The following is a 20,424-nucleotide window of genomic DNA, read 5'->3' on the forward strand; positions in this document are numbered from 1 at the left end:
TGGATTACACAGGTTCAAAGAGTACATAAATCTTAATTTTAGCACCAATCACAGAACTTAATGTCCAGGTTATAGAGTGTGTCTACTGGGTTATTGGGTGGACTTGGTGGAAGATCATGAATTGTGCATTTTTGATTCTGAGATTGCTTTGGTTCTCGGTGCATTAAATGTGTGTGTATGTGTGTGTGTGTGTGTGTGTGTGTGTAGCTTCTTTGAGACATAGTTAGAAATCTATAGAATGAGGAAGATAACTAAGAGTGAGCCAAATACTTTACATTTTCTGCAGGAAACATGAACTGATAGCAATCTTTTTTTTTTTTTATGTCTACTCAGTATGATCCTCACTAAAACAATCACGTTTTACTAATTTTCATCCACAAAATGCAATCCAAGTTATACTTTTTCATTATTTAATATGTATTTGTAAATAAAAATTTAACTCTTTCAGGGGTTAGTTCGTTAGTTTGTTCGCAGTACTGGGGACAAAACTCAGGGCCTTGCACTTACTAGGCAAGTGCTCTGTCACTGAGTTACATCCCCATCCCTATGGGGATAGTTTTTAAGCATTTTGAGTAAAGATAAAAATATCCAAAACTACTTGCACCATGTTATATAATATGAATTGAGATGCTGAAGATAGACTAATATACCAATACCAAGATACTGTCAATAAAGCTTTTGTTAATGAAATAGATTGTAGTTGAGTTCTTAGTCAATAAATTTTCTTTGAAACAGACAAAATCACTGAAAATAGGCAGACTTGCATTATATTCAGTAGGTGTCAATAAGTAATATTGGATTTAAAATGTGCCCTAAGATAACACATTTGATTTTGGCTATAGTTAACATGAAATAAATATACTTTTAAGTAGCACTGATTTTTATTTTCCTTTTATCTTGTTTTTAAGTTTCAGATATTAGTTGATAGAACAAATGACTGTAATTCAATGGTCCATAGAGCTCATGCATACCTAAGTGTTTGTACATGAATATGTTTAAGTATATATTTTTGTTTCTTTTGTTTGCTTGTTTCCCTAATGGCAAGAGCCAGGCCAGGACTATACATGAGAACCATGTGAACACACCAGGGTAGATAATCCATGGCTCCATCTGGAGGCAAGTCCTGGCACCTGGTACTCCAGAGGTAACTCGGCTTATGATTTCTTTGTTGCCCTAGTACATGCCAAGAAAAAGGTGGAGGAAGACGATCCTCCCTGACCTGGTATGTGATACAGAGATGCTACCAAAAGATTTAGCAATCAGGGAGGTAGCCTCCCCTGAACGCCGAAGGTGATGACTGCCCTGTCTCCTATGCAATTGCCCAAAATACCCTTAACTCACTGAGACCTATAGGCTCAGAGTGCAGAAGAAATCTCAATCTCTTCCAGAAAATAAATAAATGACATGGGGGGGAAAGTGTGTAGGGGGGTACTTTCATCTCAGCCTCCATGGGAAGGTATGATTAAATCTCTACATTTTAAAAACTTCCAAATAGAGTTTTTCATTTGGAAAAATACAATTTATTTTTCCTATTATTTTCCACTTCCTGTATCAGGATATTTTAAAATATATAACTTTAAGTTCTAGAAGAAGCTACTTACTAAACTATTTGTAAGTAAAACTTCTTGGATAGAAAATGAAATACTTGTATTTCCATTTTTAGACAACATGTAGAATGACTGTTCTATTTTAAAATGATAATCAGCTAATCACATTTTGGACTCTGCTTTACTCTTATAATTCTTCAACAAGTCTCCTATGAAAACAAATACCCTAAAAAGAAGCACAAATTTATGTATTTTTTTCCTAATGGCCTCATGAGCAACAATTACCTCACATAAACAATGTGTTGTACAAAAGTGGAATATTGTGAAGCTATGGAATACCCACTATTGACATGAAAGATGATGAAGCGTTCCATTCGCTTGACTTGGAGAGAATCTGGTAGGTGGCTAACAGTTTTCTGTGGCTGTGGGTTGGCATTGGGGATGGTTCACTGACCCTCCATGCAGATATGTATCAAATTAGCCCATACAGGAATAAAGAGGCCATTCTTCCTGAACTTAGTTTATTTCAAATATGCAGTGTTTAGCATATGATCTGTTTGTTTCTCCCAAATCCCAATTTTATTACTATTTTAATACCTGAAACAGTAGTGCCAAACTAATGCATCAAACCATAACATAGTCAAGTAAATTATCACTGATTTAAGGAGTAGAAAAGAATCTACTTAAAACATTGATTTGACCATATATTTAGGTTTACAAAAATCTGTCACATGCTGACAGTTCCTGAACAATGAACTGGGCATTGCTCATTCCTAAGCACTGTGCAGCAGGCATATAAGCTTTGAAGCTTTCAATAAAGCATTTAGCTCAGGAAATTATTTCTTATAAAAATATCTCTTTTCTTTTGATATTAAATATTTTTACACATAATATATTAGCAAATAGTCTGTCAAAAAATAAAACAAAATAAAAACATTCTTCTAAGCATATTAAAAATATGCTGTTGTTGACCTAGCACATGACCCAACATAAATATTATTAATAAAATAGGAATATTAACATTAATCAGGCGTGCTGTGCATCCCTGAGCCGTTCAGACTTGAGACAATGCTGGTTCCCCTGAGATCACTCTCTCATATTCCTTTTTTGAGTTTTTGCTTTTTTGATTTTTGTACCTGGAAATATTCAGAAAAGAAACCATTAACACTCTATTTAATAGTTATAAGAAACAGTATGTTAACAAAAGAAACAAATGTATGGAATCCAAAAGCACATTAGAAGAGTGTGTCCAAAATGATGGAAGTGCCTGGGTTTAGTTTGAACAAGGTGACATTATGAGGGAGGAAGGGAGTAGTGTTCTTTAGTCAAGTTTGGAAGGAAATGGCAGGAGGACTTCTCAAAGGTCTCTCTCTACATACTCATGAATACTGTGAAATTTACTGAAGAGAATCCACTTCTCTCTTCCCCCTTCCACTCTCTTTCCTTCTCTTTTTCTTTTTTCTTCTCTCTTAATAGCACTTCCTGCTGTGATGATAACTAATTAGGAAGGCATTATTATTTGATGGATTCTTATAAGGATTATTTATAAGGTTTAAATAAATTTAACCTTATAAAAGTAGCACACTCTTAACCTTCACTAATGAACAATTTGTAAATTGAAACTGAAAAGTTCACTGAACAATTTGTACCAGTTTCAAAATAAAAAGGATTTTAAAAGGTGACATTTTCAAGGCAACTGTTATTAACTAATTCACACCAGTCCCACAGTCTGGTCCTAACCTACAAAACCTGCCAGTTATCATCCTGTGACAACATTGTACATGAGAATGGGATATGACTGCTTTAGGGAACTGACTGGAACCAATTCTATCAGTAAGGTTTTATAATTTCCTGGAAACTAATTTCTACAGATCTATCTTTCATTTTAAGATCCCAAGACTCTGGGATTATTAATTTACAAGCTGTGTTTTATGAAATAAAAATTTGACCTAATAAAATAAATACAAGAATCTAAGTATAATAGCAGCATTGTGCTTCATGGTTTACTTTCGCATGTATCGGATTATCATACTCAGTACTAAAAGCAGCCCGGTGATTATAGGATAAGAATTTCTGTCTGTATTTTATAGAGGAAGGAACTGAAATGTCCTGTTGGACTTTCAGACGACCACTTAAATAATAAGTAACAGAGCTAATAATGAAGTGCAATCCAGATGTTCTACAGCTAGAACATCTCTGTGTATATCATCAATGCACACTTATTCCTCTAATGGTATGTTCACATTTTTACTTGGTTTGTAGGTCTGCACTGTGTAATTTATAAAAGTAGAATATAAAGAAAGCACTGGCTTACCATCTGCAGAAGTAGTATATGGAACCGGCGACTATGACAAGAAACAAAATAATAAGAATCACAGTCAAAGCTACATATTCTTTGCTCAAGGGTTGATGGACAGTTAAAAAGAAGTGCTCACATCGGACACCAGTGTAACCCACTTCACACCTGAAAAAAAATACAAGACAAAAATCAATGATTTCAGGACATCATGTTTATGAATTCTTTTCTTAAGAACTAGAGTTACAGTATAATGCAAGAAATCAGCAAGATTTCCTAGAAGTTATAAACATGAATTCAAAGATTGAATATAGCATTGGTACAACATTGATAAAATGAGTTCACAGAGCTCTCAGGCTAAATAGTGGTATTAAAATAACAGTTTGATTTAGCTGCCATTTAACTAGAATGGTGTTTTGTAAGCTTTGTAGAATTGATACTTTTTGTCTAAATCAGTGGAATCAGTTCTTAAAACAATGGCCGACATAGAAGTCCAATGAAAAGATTAAAAGTGGAGTTGCTATCATCGCAAGTGGGAGGGCATTTGAGTTCCTCCAGACTGTGCATCCATGAGGTATCTGTACAATTTGAAAACTATTTGTTCCCTAATTTCAAAAAAGTCAAAAAAGTTTCTAATAGTCTATATCTACTGTATTTTGATAGTCCATGGAAATACGGGGTAATTTCAAAATTTAAAACAAAAAGAGAGAAATGTAAGCTTAAACATTGTCTGTGTTTATTTTTGGCATATTACCTGCAGTAATTTTCACTCATGTCCACCAGGTAGATGCACTGTCCATGCAAGCAGTAGCCATTCATGTCAGAGCCACACTTTGTTATTGACACCTGAGCCACACGTGGATTGTCTTCCATCTGAACTGTAAAGGAAATGGAAAGTTGAAAGCATTCTGTTGCCCTCTTGGACTCAGGGCATTAATCATCCTTTCACAACAGTAATCACTGAGCAACTTCACAAAACAGGTTAGATGCCATCAGTCCAGGAGAATTTTCAGGAAGAGAAAACCATTCCACTGTAGGTATCACACTCCCTAGATCAATAAACAACCCCTGAATCCAAAGGAATATATCCAACAGACTAAACAAAATAAAAAAGCACTTGAGGATTTATTCTCAAAAGACACACTTCATGGATAGAAAAGGTAGTTACACACACACACACCATTACTCTCCATAGTAGGCATTATTCACTTCTCCAAATAAAACATCTCATTCTTTCAGGTCTCAAAGCAATTCTGAAAATTCATTACCCTCAATAGCAATTTCAAGCTAAAATCATTAATTAATTCAAGAGAGCTTAATTCTATCATAGGTTTTTAAGTCAGTAAACTTTGTTTTGGTGTGTGGAATTGTTGAGGTTATCATCAAAGAAATCAAAGTCTCCTGACATCTCTTGCTTTGAGACCTGAGTATAAACTAGACAAACTCTGAGTTAGAAATTCCTGTTATGTAAATACAACAATAAAAATAGGAATCTTGTAATCCCTGCTTGGGAGGCTGAGTCAGGAGGATCTCAAGTTCAAAGCCAGTCTTAGCAACTACGAGGTGCTAAGCAACTCAGTGAGACCTTGTCTTTAATTTAAAAAATACAAAACAGGGCTGGGGATGTGGCTCACTGGTCCAGTGTGCCTGAGTTCAATACCCGGTACCCTGTCCCCAAATAGGAATCCTGTTGGAAAGAGTGTTGCAACCTACAAATAAAATTCCCATTACAATGTTTTAGTTATTAAAATGTGAGGGATGTTTGTGAAATTATCATTTAAAAAAAATCTTCATTATAATACTCTTGCCCATATAACCAAAAAAGGAGGAAAAAGTGGTGGAGGAAAGCCACTAAACTTCCAGAGAGCATGATAGTGAGGGACAAGAGAGAAGGTAATATTTTTGTGGAAAATATCTTGTTTTCTCAAACTAACCCTTGACTCAATAGCTCAGACTGAATACAGACCTTGGACCACAGTTTTTGATGGGAAAAGACTATGTACTACCTACCTTTGTAGTTCTATGCCTTAGTAAAATGTTTAACACACATTAACTGAGAAAGGACATCATTTGTTCCTCTTTACATATATATGTGTATGCACATGCACTTTTTAAACTACTGTGTATACAAGTAACATTTTCCTGTGTTTTGTTTGCTTGGGATCCAGTCTTTCAGTGTATCTTAATGATGATTCTGTAGAGAAATGGGATTTTCCTATTCCCTGAGTTTTTAAGATCAAATCTTTACATATAAATAGATGTTGATCCCTCTCCCACTAGTTAACCCTTTGTGTATTTTTCCAGAACTCTAATTAATTAGTGGGTTAAAAATTAATACAGTATCTACTCTCTCCCTTTTTTATTGTTGCACATGTATATTTACATTTTTGTTGAAAACTATGGAATCCCTTGATGCAGAATTGATGAAACTGGGCTTACCCAAAGCTGTGCAGTTGTCATCAGCTTCTCCTGGGATACATGATGGAATCACAGTTGTGCTGAGAACTGTTTGTAGAAGATGCAAACCTATTGATGGAGGAAAATCAAACATATAGTTAATATTTCCAGGAAAGAAACCTCGGTCAGATTTGTAAATAACTGCAGCATTTACAAAGTAATTTTGATTGTTTTAAGGATTTCATCCATCAAAACCATAAAAAAGTAGTTCATGGGAGCAGACATAGAATTGAAAATAAATGAACCCCCAGCTCTTCTCCCTCAGGGTCCAAGCATTATATTTAGTTACAAATTTACCTGCTATAAACATTTTGCAATAACATTTTCAAAGACCTGATTGTAAGTTTGAGTTTTCCTAAGTTTAGCAGTTAGAGAATTTCCAGTTTTACTCCACTATGTATTTAAAGTAATGCTTTGAATGAGACAGACATCATTACCCTATGTACATGTATGATTACACGAATGGTATGAATCTACATCGTGCACAACCATAGGAACGAAAAGATGTATTCCACTGTGTACAATGAATTTAAACAGTCTGTAAAATTAAAAAATAAATTAATTAAAAAATAAAGTAATGTTCTGATGTAGACCCCATCACAAAAGATTTCAAGTAAACACCAGGCTCCATTTATGGTAACAACAGGAAAAAATCTAACATGTATTTATTGTTTATTAAAGTGTCTGTTACTCTTTACATTGTATTACACATGAAAATAGACTTTAATTAATAAAATATAATCTAGGTAAAGTCAGAATATGACTTCCCACCTTATTCATAGAAAAGGGTTTCCCAAATCTTCAGATACTCAAATCCATATATAAAATGGCATAGTATTTGTATATAACCTATGTACTTCTTCCCATGTGCTTTAAGTTATCTCTAGATTATAACACCAAATACAATGTGGATGCTGTATAAATACCTGCTATACTGCACTTTTTAGGGAATGTACAGAAAAGGTCTTTACTTGTTCAGTACAGACACGCTTTTTAAATATTCTTGAACCTGTGGATACAGAGGGTCAGCTAAATGGCTTATCCAATTCAGGAAGGAGCAGGCATGTCACATGAACCACACCAAACCCTAGCACCGAGTTTCTACCAATACAGACAGTGTCTGAATCAGCTGTTTCATTATGTCTCCAGTGAAAAGGTAAATGTTGGAAAATAGGCATTGGAATGACTTAAGTGGTTTCTGAATTGCATAGAAGGCATGATAATTTTAATTGCACATATGTTTATTTAAGAGCGTTTAGCTTCTTCTGTTTAAGCTTCAGGTATTTGCACTTCAACTCTTCTTTACTGTCTAGATGAGTAATTGTTAGAGAATAAATATTAATGGTGGGGGTAGCAGCAATCGTTAACAGCAACTGAGATTTCATGAAAATGTACTGTGTGCCAGGCATGGTTCTATTTCCCTTATCCCTATTATCTCATTTAATCTTCTCAGTGACTCTTTGAGGAAGACACTGTGATTAGCCCCATCAGACATAAAAAAAAATTGAGCATAAGGAGTTTAAGGAAACACATTGCTAAATGAGCCACATCATAAAATGTGAAAATGGGCAATAATACCTGAGTATAATGAACATCTTACAGATCAAATTAGGGTACCTTTAATTGAAGCAGAGTATTTACCCCATTGGGAGATAACAAAGTATGGTGAAAAGGAATCATGTGAGAAAACTTGAGCGATGGAATTTTTGGGGCATTAATTAACTTCTCCAAGTCTACATTTTCCCTACCTCACAGAGTTTTGGGGAGATCGAAATGAAATGATAGTCTTCTCAGATATCTTACCTACCAGAGATTCCCATAAATATTCCTTGATACTCGCCTTCTAGCCTCTAGTTTTAGCAGTATATGTGGGTGGTGCCCTCTACTGGCTTGTAACAAGATTATAAATCTGTTTATTATTTTGATCTCAAAAGTATGAATTAAATCATGTAAAACATGACTTTTTTTTTTTTACTTTTTCTTAATCAGAAAAGGCTTGTATTTATTAAGAAAACTGCGAATTCTTTGGGTTCTAAAACCAAGTTACATATCAGCTTCATAGTTTATATTTTCATGTTTCGAACTTGATCTAACAATTCCATGAAGCTGTTATTAACCCCAAACAGTCTCAGTGCATGTAAATTAAATGTCTTATGCAAGATCATTTGTCTAGTGACAGAAGATTAGAGTCAAGAATCTGACATCAAGTTGTATATTCTTTCAATAATTTAAAAATATTGTTTTCTTGACAGTTTTAGTATTATCTCTTCCCCACTTCATGTTTCTCCTACAATATAAATGTTACTTCAATTGCTCTCATATTTTTTAAAAATCATCTTTCTAAAATGACAAAGACAGTGGGTAAGTGTGGATTTCCTTGTCAGTTAAACTGAGATAAAATTTTCTTTTCATGTAGTTTTTTTATGGAAAATGAGTTAGATTCTCATCTATGTTAATTTTGTGATACTTCTCACTATAATTTTGCCATGCACTTTACTGAAGAATTAAACCCCTTACCTTAGCCTCTTCAATACAAACTGAACTTCTGGTTGCAAATGTTTTTATTACCAATTCTCTCTTAGAAAGTTGCCAGCCAGGTTGAAAGTGCACATTTCAATCCAGTTTCTCATTCCTTTACAGAAACCAAGAGTGGCCTTTCCTGCTTAGAATTGCTTACAGTTGCAACTTGGCACAACTATAGAATTCAGCGAATTGTATTGAGGTGCTGAAGGTTTTGTTTGTTTGTTTGTTTAGGTTTTGGGTAGTGGTTAGTTTTTCCACTGTTGGAAACTTTATTCTAGTTGTTTAGGCCGCCGGTGAAATATTTGTCTTCATCAATTAAAGGTTGTTCAGCCCAGGGTGTGCCTCCATGAAAACTAGGCTTCCTCTACCTGTGACGCTTCCTTGGACACAGTCCATTGCTCAGGACAGTTTCTGTGAGACTTGCTGCATTAATCCAACAACACGATATTTTACAGAGGAAATTGTAAGTAATTGTAAATTCTCCTCTCAAATTAAAGTGTGTAACTGCAGCTCTAGCATAGATGGATGTGGCCAATGAAATAAGAAAATTGATTTTGAATCATTTGACCAAATATACAGTTCTAGTGCTTCAAAACAGTTGTTCTCAGGTGTAAACAAATCACTATTATTTTATAGTCATACAGAAAAGAACTAAGTTCTAAGTTATATCCATGTATTTCCTTAATAGTCACTTTTTTCATGATTTTAGTGTTCATTGCACACAATTACTCTATGATTCAATTACAAAAATTATATTTGAGTTTTTGATCCATTCCAATATTCCCTGCAAGAAAATAATTCACTACGATCCTAAAAAGTTTGGTTAGTGTCTGTGTCAAAATCAAGATGTAACCAGTTTTACATTGGTAACTAAGAGAGGAATTTGCAAGGTGATACTGGAAGATGATCTATAAACTCCCACTGGCAGTTAGAATTTCTACTTCAGTACAAATACAAAGATCAAAATCCTTTTAAAGGTTATTCTGTCAAATTTCAAAATGGGTCTAGAAATATGAAGCTCACCTATTCATCTCTCCACCTTCACCTTTTGGAGATTGTGTTTCAGCGAAATCTCTAATGTGCCAACAGGAAGTGGAGCCACTGACTCAGAGGATACAAATTGTCTCTTCCCCATGAGTCAGGCCGAGCCTACACCCTTACACAATATTGGGGACCGTGCGTGGTGCGTGGGAGAGGTTGAGTACCATCACCGGAATGGGGATAGCACTAAATGTCGTGGGCCCTGGAGCCCTAAGAAATGGTTACCCAATAGTACATTGGAATGCCGGAAGTAGAAAAATTTGTCCTTGTCATTATACTTGGTTTCTTTTCACTTTGCTTCCTAAGGATCCCACTGAGGGGCGCATCTAGAAGAAGGACAATACAGGGGATGCTGGGATTCAGTGACTGACTGACCAAGCCAAGTCAGTAACATTGTTTGCAAATCTCAGGGGTAAAATGATTTCTCTGGAAAGCAATGAAGCAAATAAAAATGATCCAAAAATACGATGTAATAGAATGAAAGGTATATGCCTTATTTTCTCAATCAAATCTTTTAGAATATTAAGTACAGAACAGCAAACTCATGATGAATCATAGTATGTGCCTGGCCCAAACAGGTAGCAAAATCTGCTTCGTTCACACTTTTGCTGTGGTCACATGCCAACCTACCCCCGTACTGTTAGTTTCCTACCTTCTTCCACAGCAGCGTATAATTTTAGGATTTGTCTATAACATAGTAAGCTTGTTAGGTCTTGTGCACTTTTAAAGAATGAACATGCCTTCACCATTTGGGGGTGCCTTGTTATTTTAAATAAGATTTCACTATTAGACAAGATCTTGCATTTTTGGATAAAATAACTATAAACTTGATCAAGTCATAGTGAACAGAACTACTGTCAGTACTTTCTAGTAACAGTCTACTTTTTCAGAGTAATATATATATATGTGTGTGTAAATGTATAGAAAACTGACCTTTAAACTGTAAACTAAACCCACATGTATACATTCAAATGTATGGAGAACTAACCTTGCTTTCAACAGCAAACAGTCTATTTCTTTATTATACATCTTAAAACTAAGTTTCATTAAAAGCTAAGTGTAAAAACTATAACTATTTCACCTAAATAACAGGAAATCAGAGGTCGATATAATAATGTTATAAATAAGTATTTTTTTTAAATTCGAGCTTTAAAAGAGCCACAGGATCTTCCTTGACAGGTGACAAGAGAAGATTTAATATGTAATCTATATGCAGTGCATTATATTCTACAATTTTGACAGTAATTTCTAAATCATATCTCAAATATTTTATTCATCTTACAATGCAGTACTTAACAGTATTCAAAGAAAAAAATCAGTAAGTCAAAATAATGAAAAATTGACTACTTTGCCCTAAACATGGGTGTAAACATGCATATCTCAGTAATCCTAGAAGTACTGCCGTAATGCAAGAGAACTAAGACCAACTCTCAGGTAAAAGGTATAATTTATGTTCATCTGGGTGTTCTGGAATTTTGTGGCTAAGAGTCCTAAACATGAGACCTACACCTCCTGAAAGCCAATGATATATTTTTACCATATAATTTCAATTCTAAGGAAAAGGTTTTATCCTCAAAATAATCTGACAGGGGAGGGGATTTTTTATAACCTGTCTTGCTTCCCACTTCTACCCGTATAGGTCCAATTCAGAGATTTAAACTACTTTTACATTGTTTTCCCAAAGGAGTAGTCTCATAAAGGGGCAGCAGTTTGGGTTATGAGTGTTTGCCATTTGCCTTTTTATTATTATGGTTATATTGTGGCCTGAATTTAGAATATTTAAAACATTTTTAGAAGTATATTGACCATTTTGCTTTCTGTATAGATGTCTATGTCAAACATGAATTTTTCAGAAGGATAAGACATTAATCAGTGAACCCTCCCTTCAAAAATGAGAGTTAGTACACAAAAGAACATTTAAGGGGCTGGGGCTGTATCTCAGTGGCAGAACCCTTGGCTACCACGTGTGAGGCACGGGTTTGATCCTTAGCACCGCATAAAAATAAATAAAATACAGGCATTCTATCACAACCACAAAAAATTTTTTAAAAGAACATTTAAAAATCTTGAGGTTGATTATTTTTCATTCAGAAAATCTACATAATATGAATCACACATTGTATTATGGAAACTTCATTTATATAGTTTAGGAAAATGCATTTGGTTAACACTGGGGACCTTGATTTCAGTTAGACGCACATCTGCATCCACAGTATGAGAGCAGGGTGAGAAGGGCTTCATTACAACCTCACAAACAGAAAAGAAGGAGGAAGGCAGTTTAGCCTCTACTTGTTTTTAATTAACTACAAGTGTCAAATGATATCTATGAATTTATAAAGATCTGTTGAGCATTTTTCTATGTGCAAGATATCAAGCAAGATGCTGTCTGGAAAATCATTGTAAAAGACATGGTTCCTGACCTCAGTACATTTAATGAAACTAGACACCTGGAGGAGGTGAAGAAAGAAGAGAATTTGCAGATGATGTCAAGTATCTGTCCAGAAAATACAAAGGAGGGCAGTGCCATTAAATGAGTAGAAAGCAGGTAGCGCAGCAGGTTTGTGGAGGCATTTGAGTATGGAGCGAGAACACAAGTAAATGAATTGGAGTTCGAAGCTCATCTGCTATTTAAATATATGAGGTAGTTGGGAATACAGATATAGAGTAAAAAAATAAGAATGGAATTGATTATATCTATGTGAAAGTAATATGAAGATATATTACCTTAAGTCAAGGGAGTCACTCAGAAGGTCCAAGGGTAATAGTTTGGAATGAAAACTAACACAGCTTGGGGAAATAGGTGGTAAAGAGCAGACAGAAAAGGTCAAGGGAAGAGAAAATCTCTGAAAAAAGAAATTTCAGTGTTGTGAGAACCAAGGGAGTAGAGTTGTAACAGGAAATGTAAGGAGGTCAGCAAGGCAATGACTTCATTAATGACTCCATCATAAAGAAGAGTCATCCTTATTAGATGCAAATAGTTCTAAAATCAGCAATAAAAATTGCTAAACAGATTTTCTTGCTTGTTTGTTTTCCTGGAATTGGTGATTGAACCCAGGACTTCACTTGTAAGGCAAGTGCTGTACCACTAAGCTACATTCCCCAGACACCAAAGCAAAATTTTTTAATAACCTAGAATTTGATTTGTATTTGGATCCAACTTACTATTAATATTAATTTTATTTGTCTTGGTTATTTAAGTGCTAATTATTCAAAACTGTGAATTACGGGTGGCAATGAGTTACGATTATTAAGAAAATGCATTGGGTTAGTAGTCTCAACCAGGGGTGCTTGACCACCTCTGGAGGTGATTGTGGTTGTCACGACTAGGAGGAGCTACTGACATCTAGTGGGTAAAAACCAGGCTTGCTACTGAACGCCCTGACAGGCAGAGGACAGACCCCCACAAGGAAGAGTCATCCAGGTCATGTTAATAGAATCAAAGTTCGAAACTCCTTGATTAGTCTCAAGAGACGTGGAATCCAGTTCTAGCTCAGATACTTATTTATTTTCTTTGATTTGAGTTTCTTTTACCTGAAAACAGACTAAAGTGAGATGTGGTGGAGAGGGAGATGGAATTTGAATTAGATTACTCTAAATTTCCTTTCTCTTTCTCTTACTGTATATATCCATCATTCAATCATATCACTGTTCAGTAATCTCTCATTCTTTCTCTCTCTCTCTCTCTCTCACACACACACACACACAATCAATATGAATACACTTGAATTTTGGTAGACAGAACATCACTGAATAGAGACTATAAGAAGATAGAAATGTGAAGAGCAAAGAAAAATCATTAGACTAAGAAATAAAGGAATTGAGTTTTTAAAACTACCGCTTAATCTTGAAATATTTTCCTTCTCAAGTACATTTTTAAAGAACAGCTGGTTCAGTCAAAACGTAGTGGTAAGAACTCTGAACACAGGACAAATCTAATCATCCATCTCACAAACAGGTCATATTGATGTTTAATAGAGCCTGTGTTTTTCTGTTTTTGTTTTTGTTTTGTATTTCATGCTCCCACTAAGCTTGTTTAGATACAAACTCACAGTGTGATGGGACAAGGGCAAGACCAGAGGAATGCATGAGTACGCTGGGGGTCAGGCTAATCAGAGGAGACTCTCTAAGGAAGTGAATCTTAAAGAATGAGGGGAGTTTTCACTGACATTGAAGAGTGATTTGGGAACCTCTGCACTAGAGGGTACAGCAAATCCGAACGTAGCACCTGCATGCTGTGTCAGTCCTGTGTGGTGCCTCTCTAAACCTATGTCTCCATTGGCAAAACAGGAACAATAATACTTTTTCTAGCCATAGAGATATTATTGTAGAAATCAAACGAGGCTTTTGTAAGAAAGCACTTTGATGATGATGATGAGAGTTCTTATTTTTAAAAAGTTCTTTTTTATTATTTTCTAATATCATCCTGTCCATTAAATCAGATACAATAAACTAATTTATATATATTCATATGCATGTGTATATAAATATATATATATATATATATAATGATCTCCATTTTACTGATGAGAAAACTGAGGCCCAGAGAGGAATAAATCTTCCTGAAAGTATGAAATGAAAGAACTCATGCATGAAATCTGTGTTTGATGAACTAAGTCTCTTAATTCAAAACTATAAAGTTTTGACATACATTAATGTGTGTGTGTATGTATGTATAATTTTCGTGCCTCAAATTTAAAATTGAAGGATTTTGATCTAAGAGATTAAGGGCTAACATATTTTTTCTTTTTCCTGGGCAAGAATCAAATCATTATGAATAACTAATTTAAATAGTATGGTAGTTAATTAAATCATTACTTTAACCTAGAATGCCATTGAACCTTTATCTTTCTTGCAACTAGACACCCAGTCTTACATAAACTGCATTGCCAGAGGATACTGAGTCTGTTGCATTACCTCATTTTTTCAAAGGTTCCAGAATTAGCATACCAAAGTGATGGCTGTCAAGCTGCTCCTCCCTGAGGATCTCCTTTATTGCAGTTTTGGGGAACCTTCCCATTGTCTTCCAATGGAATATTTCCAACAGCAGTTATGGCCATATCAATAGGTTATTTGCATAGGCCTATATTCAGAGTTGAGAGGAAGGATGAGGAAACACCTTAATTTACAGTCTCTCTGAAAAGAATTTCTTACTTGACATTTGCATCTCTTGTCAGGAAATGGGAGATTCTTACACAAAAAAAAGGGGGGAAGGCAAAAAACATTTAAATTTTTCCAAAATGACTATGTGAGTATTGAATTTTTAATAAAGGAAATATGTCTGTTTTCTCATGATTAATAGAAATGGTCCTTTATGGATGCTTATTTAATTCATAATTATATAAAACAGACAAGGTATACAAAATATGTAAGATATCCTTCTCCTTGAAATAAAGGCCTTAGTTAACAATGCAATTACTGCTTTTAATAAAAGTCATACCCAAGAGATATGTTGACAAAAATTATGAACACTAAAAATTCAACATTTTTGAGCACAAGTTGAGAGAATGCTCATGTTTCCTGTATCTGAATTCGCTTAGAGTCAGGAAGCCCAATTTGTATATACGCTGCACCTAGAAAAGGTTCCAAGACTTAGGGTGGCCCCAGATGCCTCTAGAACTTCTCTATCATAAGCTCTTATTTTGATTATGCTCCCACTAACCCACTGGTTCCTTACACATTGTTAAAGATTGACCTTGCAGTTTCCTCTAAATCCTTGTAAGGTATTTGACTTCACTGAGTCTTCGTTTCTGCATTCGTTAAAAGTGAACTAACTGCACCTACTGTGTATTGCTATTTTAAAGAATAAATGAAGTGATATGTGTAAAGCATCTAACACTTGTGTGTGGCACATAGTAGGCATTTGGTAACTTTCATCCCCTTCCCATTCCTGAATTTGCATTCCAGTGGGGAACCAGACATCTGCATTACCCTAGCTGCTCATGTGGCAAGACCATGCAGAGGGCAAATGGGGTACCAGGGTCAAAATCCAGACAGGGGAGGCCTGTCATTGTGTTTTCTGCCCAGATGTGTCATCTCAGGTGATGCCAAGACTCAGGCAGCTCATAAATTCTCAGGGTCAACAGAGAGGACTGAAAGCAAGCCAAATGTCTCACCAAGATTCCTGCTTGTTTGCTCTGCTTAATGCTTTCTTGTTGTATGAAGTTGGACTAAATTGTCTAGGAGATACCATTCAGGAACATGCTCAAAAACCTGTTTGAACATGAATGAAAATGTTTGAATTTTAGATGAAGAGCCCCTAAACATAATTGCAGAATTCAAGATAATTTTTTTTCCTCTTCTTTTTGTAATAATCACAAAATTAGGAAGAATAATACAGCTGGAAAACTACAGATTATTCAGAAAAAATATTATTCATTTTGAGGTATCTCCACTTTTTTTTAATGCTCAGTAGACTAAAATTGCTAGTAAACCAAGGCACAAACTCCCTCATTTTGGTATCTTTTATACCAAAAATTGGGATCAGTTTCCCAATCCATAAAACAAGAATATCAATAGGAAACATTTTGAAAATTTACAAGTAATCAAATGATTGTGTCTGTAACAATTTAAGTCCACATATTGAGGATGGAGAGTAGAATTTTTTCCATAATCATAAATACTTATAACGTAAGAAATAATAAAATGTATGAATAGGTCTACAATACAGGTCTCTTCCTTTTGAAGGACAAAGTTTGGGGGACCCTTTTGTTTGGGGGAAAGCAATTTTAGAATTGCCTTTGCCTTTTTTCTTGTAAAAAAGTACTAAAACTATAGGACCTGCATACTTGAATAGAGTTATAAAGATTCGATATAAAACTTCAAACAGGAACTTTCCTAGTGGCAGAGAAATATCTAAACAAACTGGGAAAACAGAAACTGACCTAGCTCATTTGGAAATGGGCTTGGCAGCTGACGAAATAGGTGAACTATAATTAAGTAATGCAATAAAGGAGTTAAGCACTTTCATGACAACAAAAACATACACAACACACACACTAGTTGGGTAGTACCCAGGTTATTCATAGGCTCTTGCTGTCTCAAATTAGAATATTCAATGAGATGCCTCAACAGACACTTGCATTGTTCAGATGCAACTTACAGGTGGAGGGGAGAAAAAGTACAGTGCTGTTCTGACCTCTAGGTTAATTTCTAACTGTAGGAAGACTATTATCTTTCTAATTTTATTCTTTTCACAGATTCCAAGCAAAGACAGTAAAGCCTTATTATTTATTGAGAATCTTCTAGCAACTTGTTCTTATCTCAGTTTTGGCAGAAACCACAGATCCAGTTTCCATTTAAGTTCCTGCACTTGGATGTGTAAGTTCTAACTATGCATAGTATGCATTTCATTCCGTCCCTTAATCCCTGAGGTAAGACTGTTGAAATAATCATTTAACTGTCACATTCTGCAAAGGTAGAGTTAGTGTGTGAGGGAAATTCACCTCATTGCCATTCCAGGAAGAATATGAGACTGTCAACTTTTATTTCCTTATTGAAATAATCATGTGCAACTCCAAACTCCCCTTGAAATTTAAAGAATCAGGGAAAAGTGATTTTTGTTTCAAACCAAAATGCAACATTCAGATTTTTTTTTTCCTTCCCTTCCCCGGGGTAGGGGGTGGGGAATCTCAAGTAGGAAGAAAAATACCTTGGCGATTACAGGCTACAAGGTGCAATCGCCCCAAGAGCAAAGTGCCTGACAAGGCTCTGGAGGCGGCGGCTGCTGGGGAAACCGAACTCAGCAGGTGTAAGGAGGCAAAGGGCGGTGGGGAGCGGCAGGACCTGCCCAAGTCCCTTCAATTCCAGGTACCCAAGGACAGCGTTTTAATTCTGTCGCGTCTGGAGCACCAGTCAAGCTCCCGTTGGCACCCACCACCGCCCACAGGAAGCTAAACCGGGCTAGATTTTAGAAAACTGGGTGCAAGATCGAGAAGGAAAAGCGTTTCTTTTCAAATGATCTCTTGTTGCTCAGGTGTAGTCTCAAATGGCCCCCCTCCAAGAAGAAAGAACAAAACACGAAATATCAACAGTGGTTTTCAGGCTTTTAGATTTCTAGACCTGACAAATTTTCAAAAAGAAAAAGCAAAGTTTTTCCACTTTTTATTTTGCCTAATAGAAAGTATGTTAGTTTATGCACAACATATATACTAGTAATTAATTCGTCAATGAAAAGCATTTTTAATATTCATCCCTCACCCCACCTCCAGCTTGCCAGAGGAAACGGCAGACTTGCATCAATTTAAATGGAGCTCACTTTAGCCTTGTGGACAACTCCGTACTTGTCCTGTGACAAATGCACAGAGACAATATCGGTCTCCTCTTCGGGGGCGGGGGGTGGAAGAGGCGAGGCTTACCTAGGCAGAGCCTCAGCGCCTGGAACAGGCCCGCGGGACGCGTCTCCATCCTCTTCCCTACGGCTATCCTCGCTATCCTCGGCGGAGCGCGGGCGCCTGGGCTGCGGGAGCTGGGAGGCGGGTGGGCGGCTGTCGGGGACGCTCAGGCCGGGCCCAAGAGACCGGCTGCCGGGCTGTGGCTGGAGTGCTGTGGGAAGCCTGAAGGATCTACGCGTCCACTGTGTCCCTCTGACACCGGCTTGTCAGGCAAGTGAGCACAACTGCCCCGCGCTGCGACCTTTATAAGGGAGGTGCTTCCGGACTAGAGCATTTACTAGCGGGGTGAGGTACAAAGTGCCCAGAGTTTCATAATCTCGGCCCCCGGGGGAGGAGTGGTGACCGGCGGACTGTCCGGATGTCATCCTCCCTCCCTGGAGCACTTGAGAGTAGTGGTTGAGGAATGAAAAAATGTCCTCTGGTTAGCCAGGGACTACTCCCCAAACTTTTCCATCCTCGAGATCCGACTTACGCAGGAGGAGGTGGGGATCCCGGACCAGATGAGTTGGATTGCTTCGTGGGGTCATCTGTCGGGTAGTGGGTGGCTTTAGTTGCTGTGGGTGACAGACATAACTTGAATCAAAGTCAGGGCTGATGTTTCCAGTGCATGCTTTTGGAGAGCTCTCTCTGTGTGTAACTCACTAACTTCGGCAGAGGTCGTGTTTATGAACATACTTGAAGTTTGTCAGTAGCTCAACACTCTCCTCCTATGCAAACACACCACCACCCAGAAATGCCTTTCACATCTACCCTTCCTTCTCATCCCCTCTGCTTCAAGCATGATTCAGGCATTCATCACCTCAACATCTAGTAATTAAAAAGAAAACCCCAAGTTATTTTTTCTTCTGTCCTACTTGCCTTCTATCAGCTTGCTATTTTGGAGCTCACTTCCCCAAACATCACCTCAATCCTGTCACTCCCATTACCTTTTGGACAAGGCCTGACACAATGCGAACCCCAAGCCTCAACCCTCAGCTCTCCCTAGTTTTGCCAAATTGTCCCACTCCAATCAGGCTGGAAGACTCACTAAGCCTTTGCTTATTCCCACTTTCCTGCTTTTTCTGAGGGAGTCACACTTTGGGGGACGAGTCAAATCTAGTCAAATTTTCATGGTTCTCCTCAATGGCCTGGATTTATTAGCGTACAGGGATCTCCATTCATCTGATCAACAGCTTTTATTGTTTAACTTCTCCCTAGGTTCACAGATTTCTAGATTTGATCCTACACTGTGGTAAAAACAACTTTGTATACTTGAACTTCTATTGTGTGTAAGTCCTATGTTCAGATATGTGAATACATATACCTAGTCTTGCTTTTTAGGTTGACCAAGGATAGTTCGTCAGTTTAGCAGTATTCAAACATATTTGACTAGAAAATAGAATCCAATGGATGTTATTAACTCCTTACCTATTTCCACTTTTAATTGTATTATTATTATTATACTTCTCTGTCCCTGACTCCATGGCCCTTTAATGTCCAGAATCTCTCTTTTGGAAACAAATACTTCACCTGTCTTTCAGTGGTTAAGATTTAGGGTATCTGTGAATCCTTGAATAAGTTATTTGATCTCTCTCAGGTTGCTTACATGTAAACTAGGGATAATAATAGTATCTAACTCATAGGAAGATAATGAAAGTGCTTAGCACAGTGTCTAGCAAAAAGTGCTCCTTAACAGTATATACTATTGTATCTCAACACTGATTCTTAGGATGGTGGTTCTTGGTGAGTGGTCAGTATTTGCGAGGTAAGTAAACCAAAGAACATCAAAGTGAATTGGGTTCCTACGTCTTCTGACTAGGCATAAATGACTTCTCACTTAATTACTCTTTTGTATAAAAACAAATGGAGCCAAGAAAGATTATATTGGCAATGGGGTACAGTTTTATGGAGCATTGATCGGAATCATAAGTTTGGTACGTTAGAATTAGGAAAAGGGACTGCTGGTTACAAAATGTGTTTTTCCCCTATATATTGAATCTGGAAAAATAAAATGAAAAATAAATAAAAAACTCTAGTGTCTGAGGAATGAAAACAGAATTCCAAAGAATTGGGTGTCACCTGGGATCATTTCCTTATTCTGCACAGTGACGCCTGCAGGTACTTGTAAGGAGTGATAGGCAAAAGACTTCTTGGGTCTTGATTAATGCCTTCTTTCATCAAATATAGTGTT

At 36.5% G+C, this 20,424-nt stretch overlaps 1 protein-coding gene across 1 annotated transcript; it reads right to left on the minus strand.

Annotated features, from left to right (window-relative positions):
- Window positions 1-252: 252 nt before the first annotated feature.
- On the minus strand, window positions 253-18,503 carry Ereg (epiregulin). Its single transcript, XM_047565769.1, has 5 exons — window positions 18,219-18,503; window positions 6,283-6,369; window positions 4,598-4,721; window positions 3,862-4,011; window positions 253-2,683 (listed from the first exon to the last, which is right to left on the minus strand). The coding sequence occupies exons 1-5, from the start codon at window positions 18,265-18,267 to the stop codon at window positions 2,602-2,604; spliced, it is 492 nt and encodes a 163-aa protein (XP_047421725.1). The 5' UTR covers window positions 18,268-18,503; the 3' UTR covers window positions 253-2,601.
- Between the last annotated feature and the right edge of the window lie 1,921 nt (window positions 18,504-20,424).

This window comes from Sciurus carolinensis, chromosome 10 (assembly GCF_902686445.1).
Source record: "Sciurus carolinensis chromosome 10, mSciCar1.2, whole genome shotgun sequence".
Classification (NCBI taxonomy): Eukaryota; Metazoa; Chordata; class Mammalia; order Rodentia; family Sciuridae; genus Sciurus; species Sciurus carolinensis.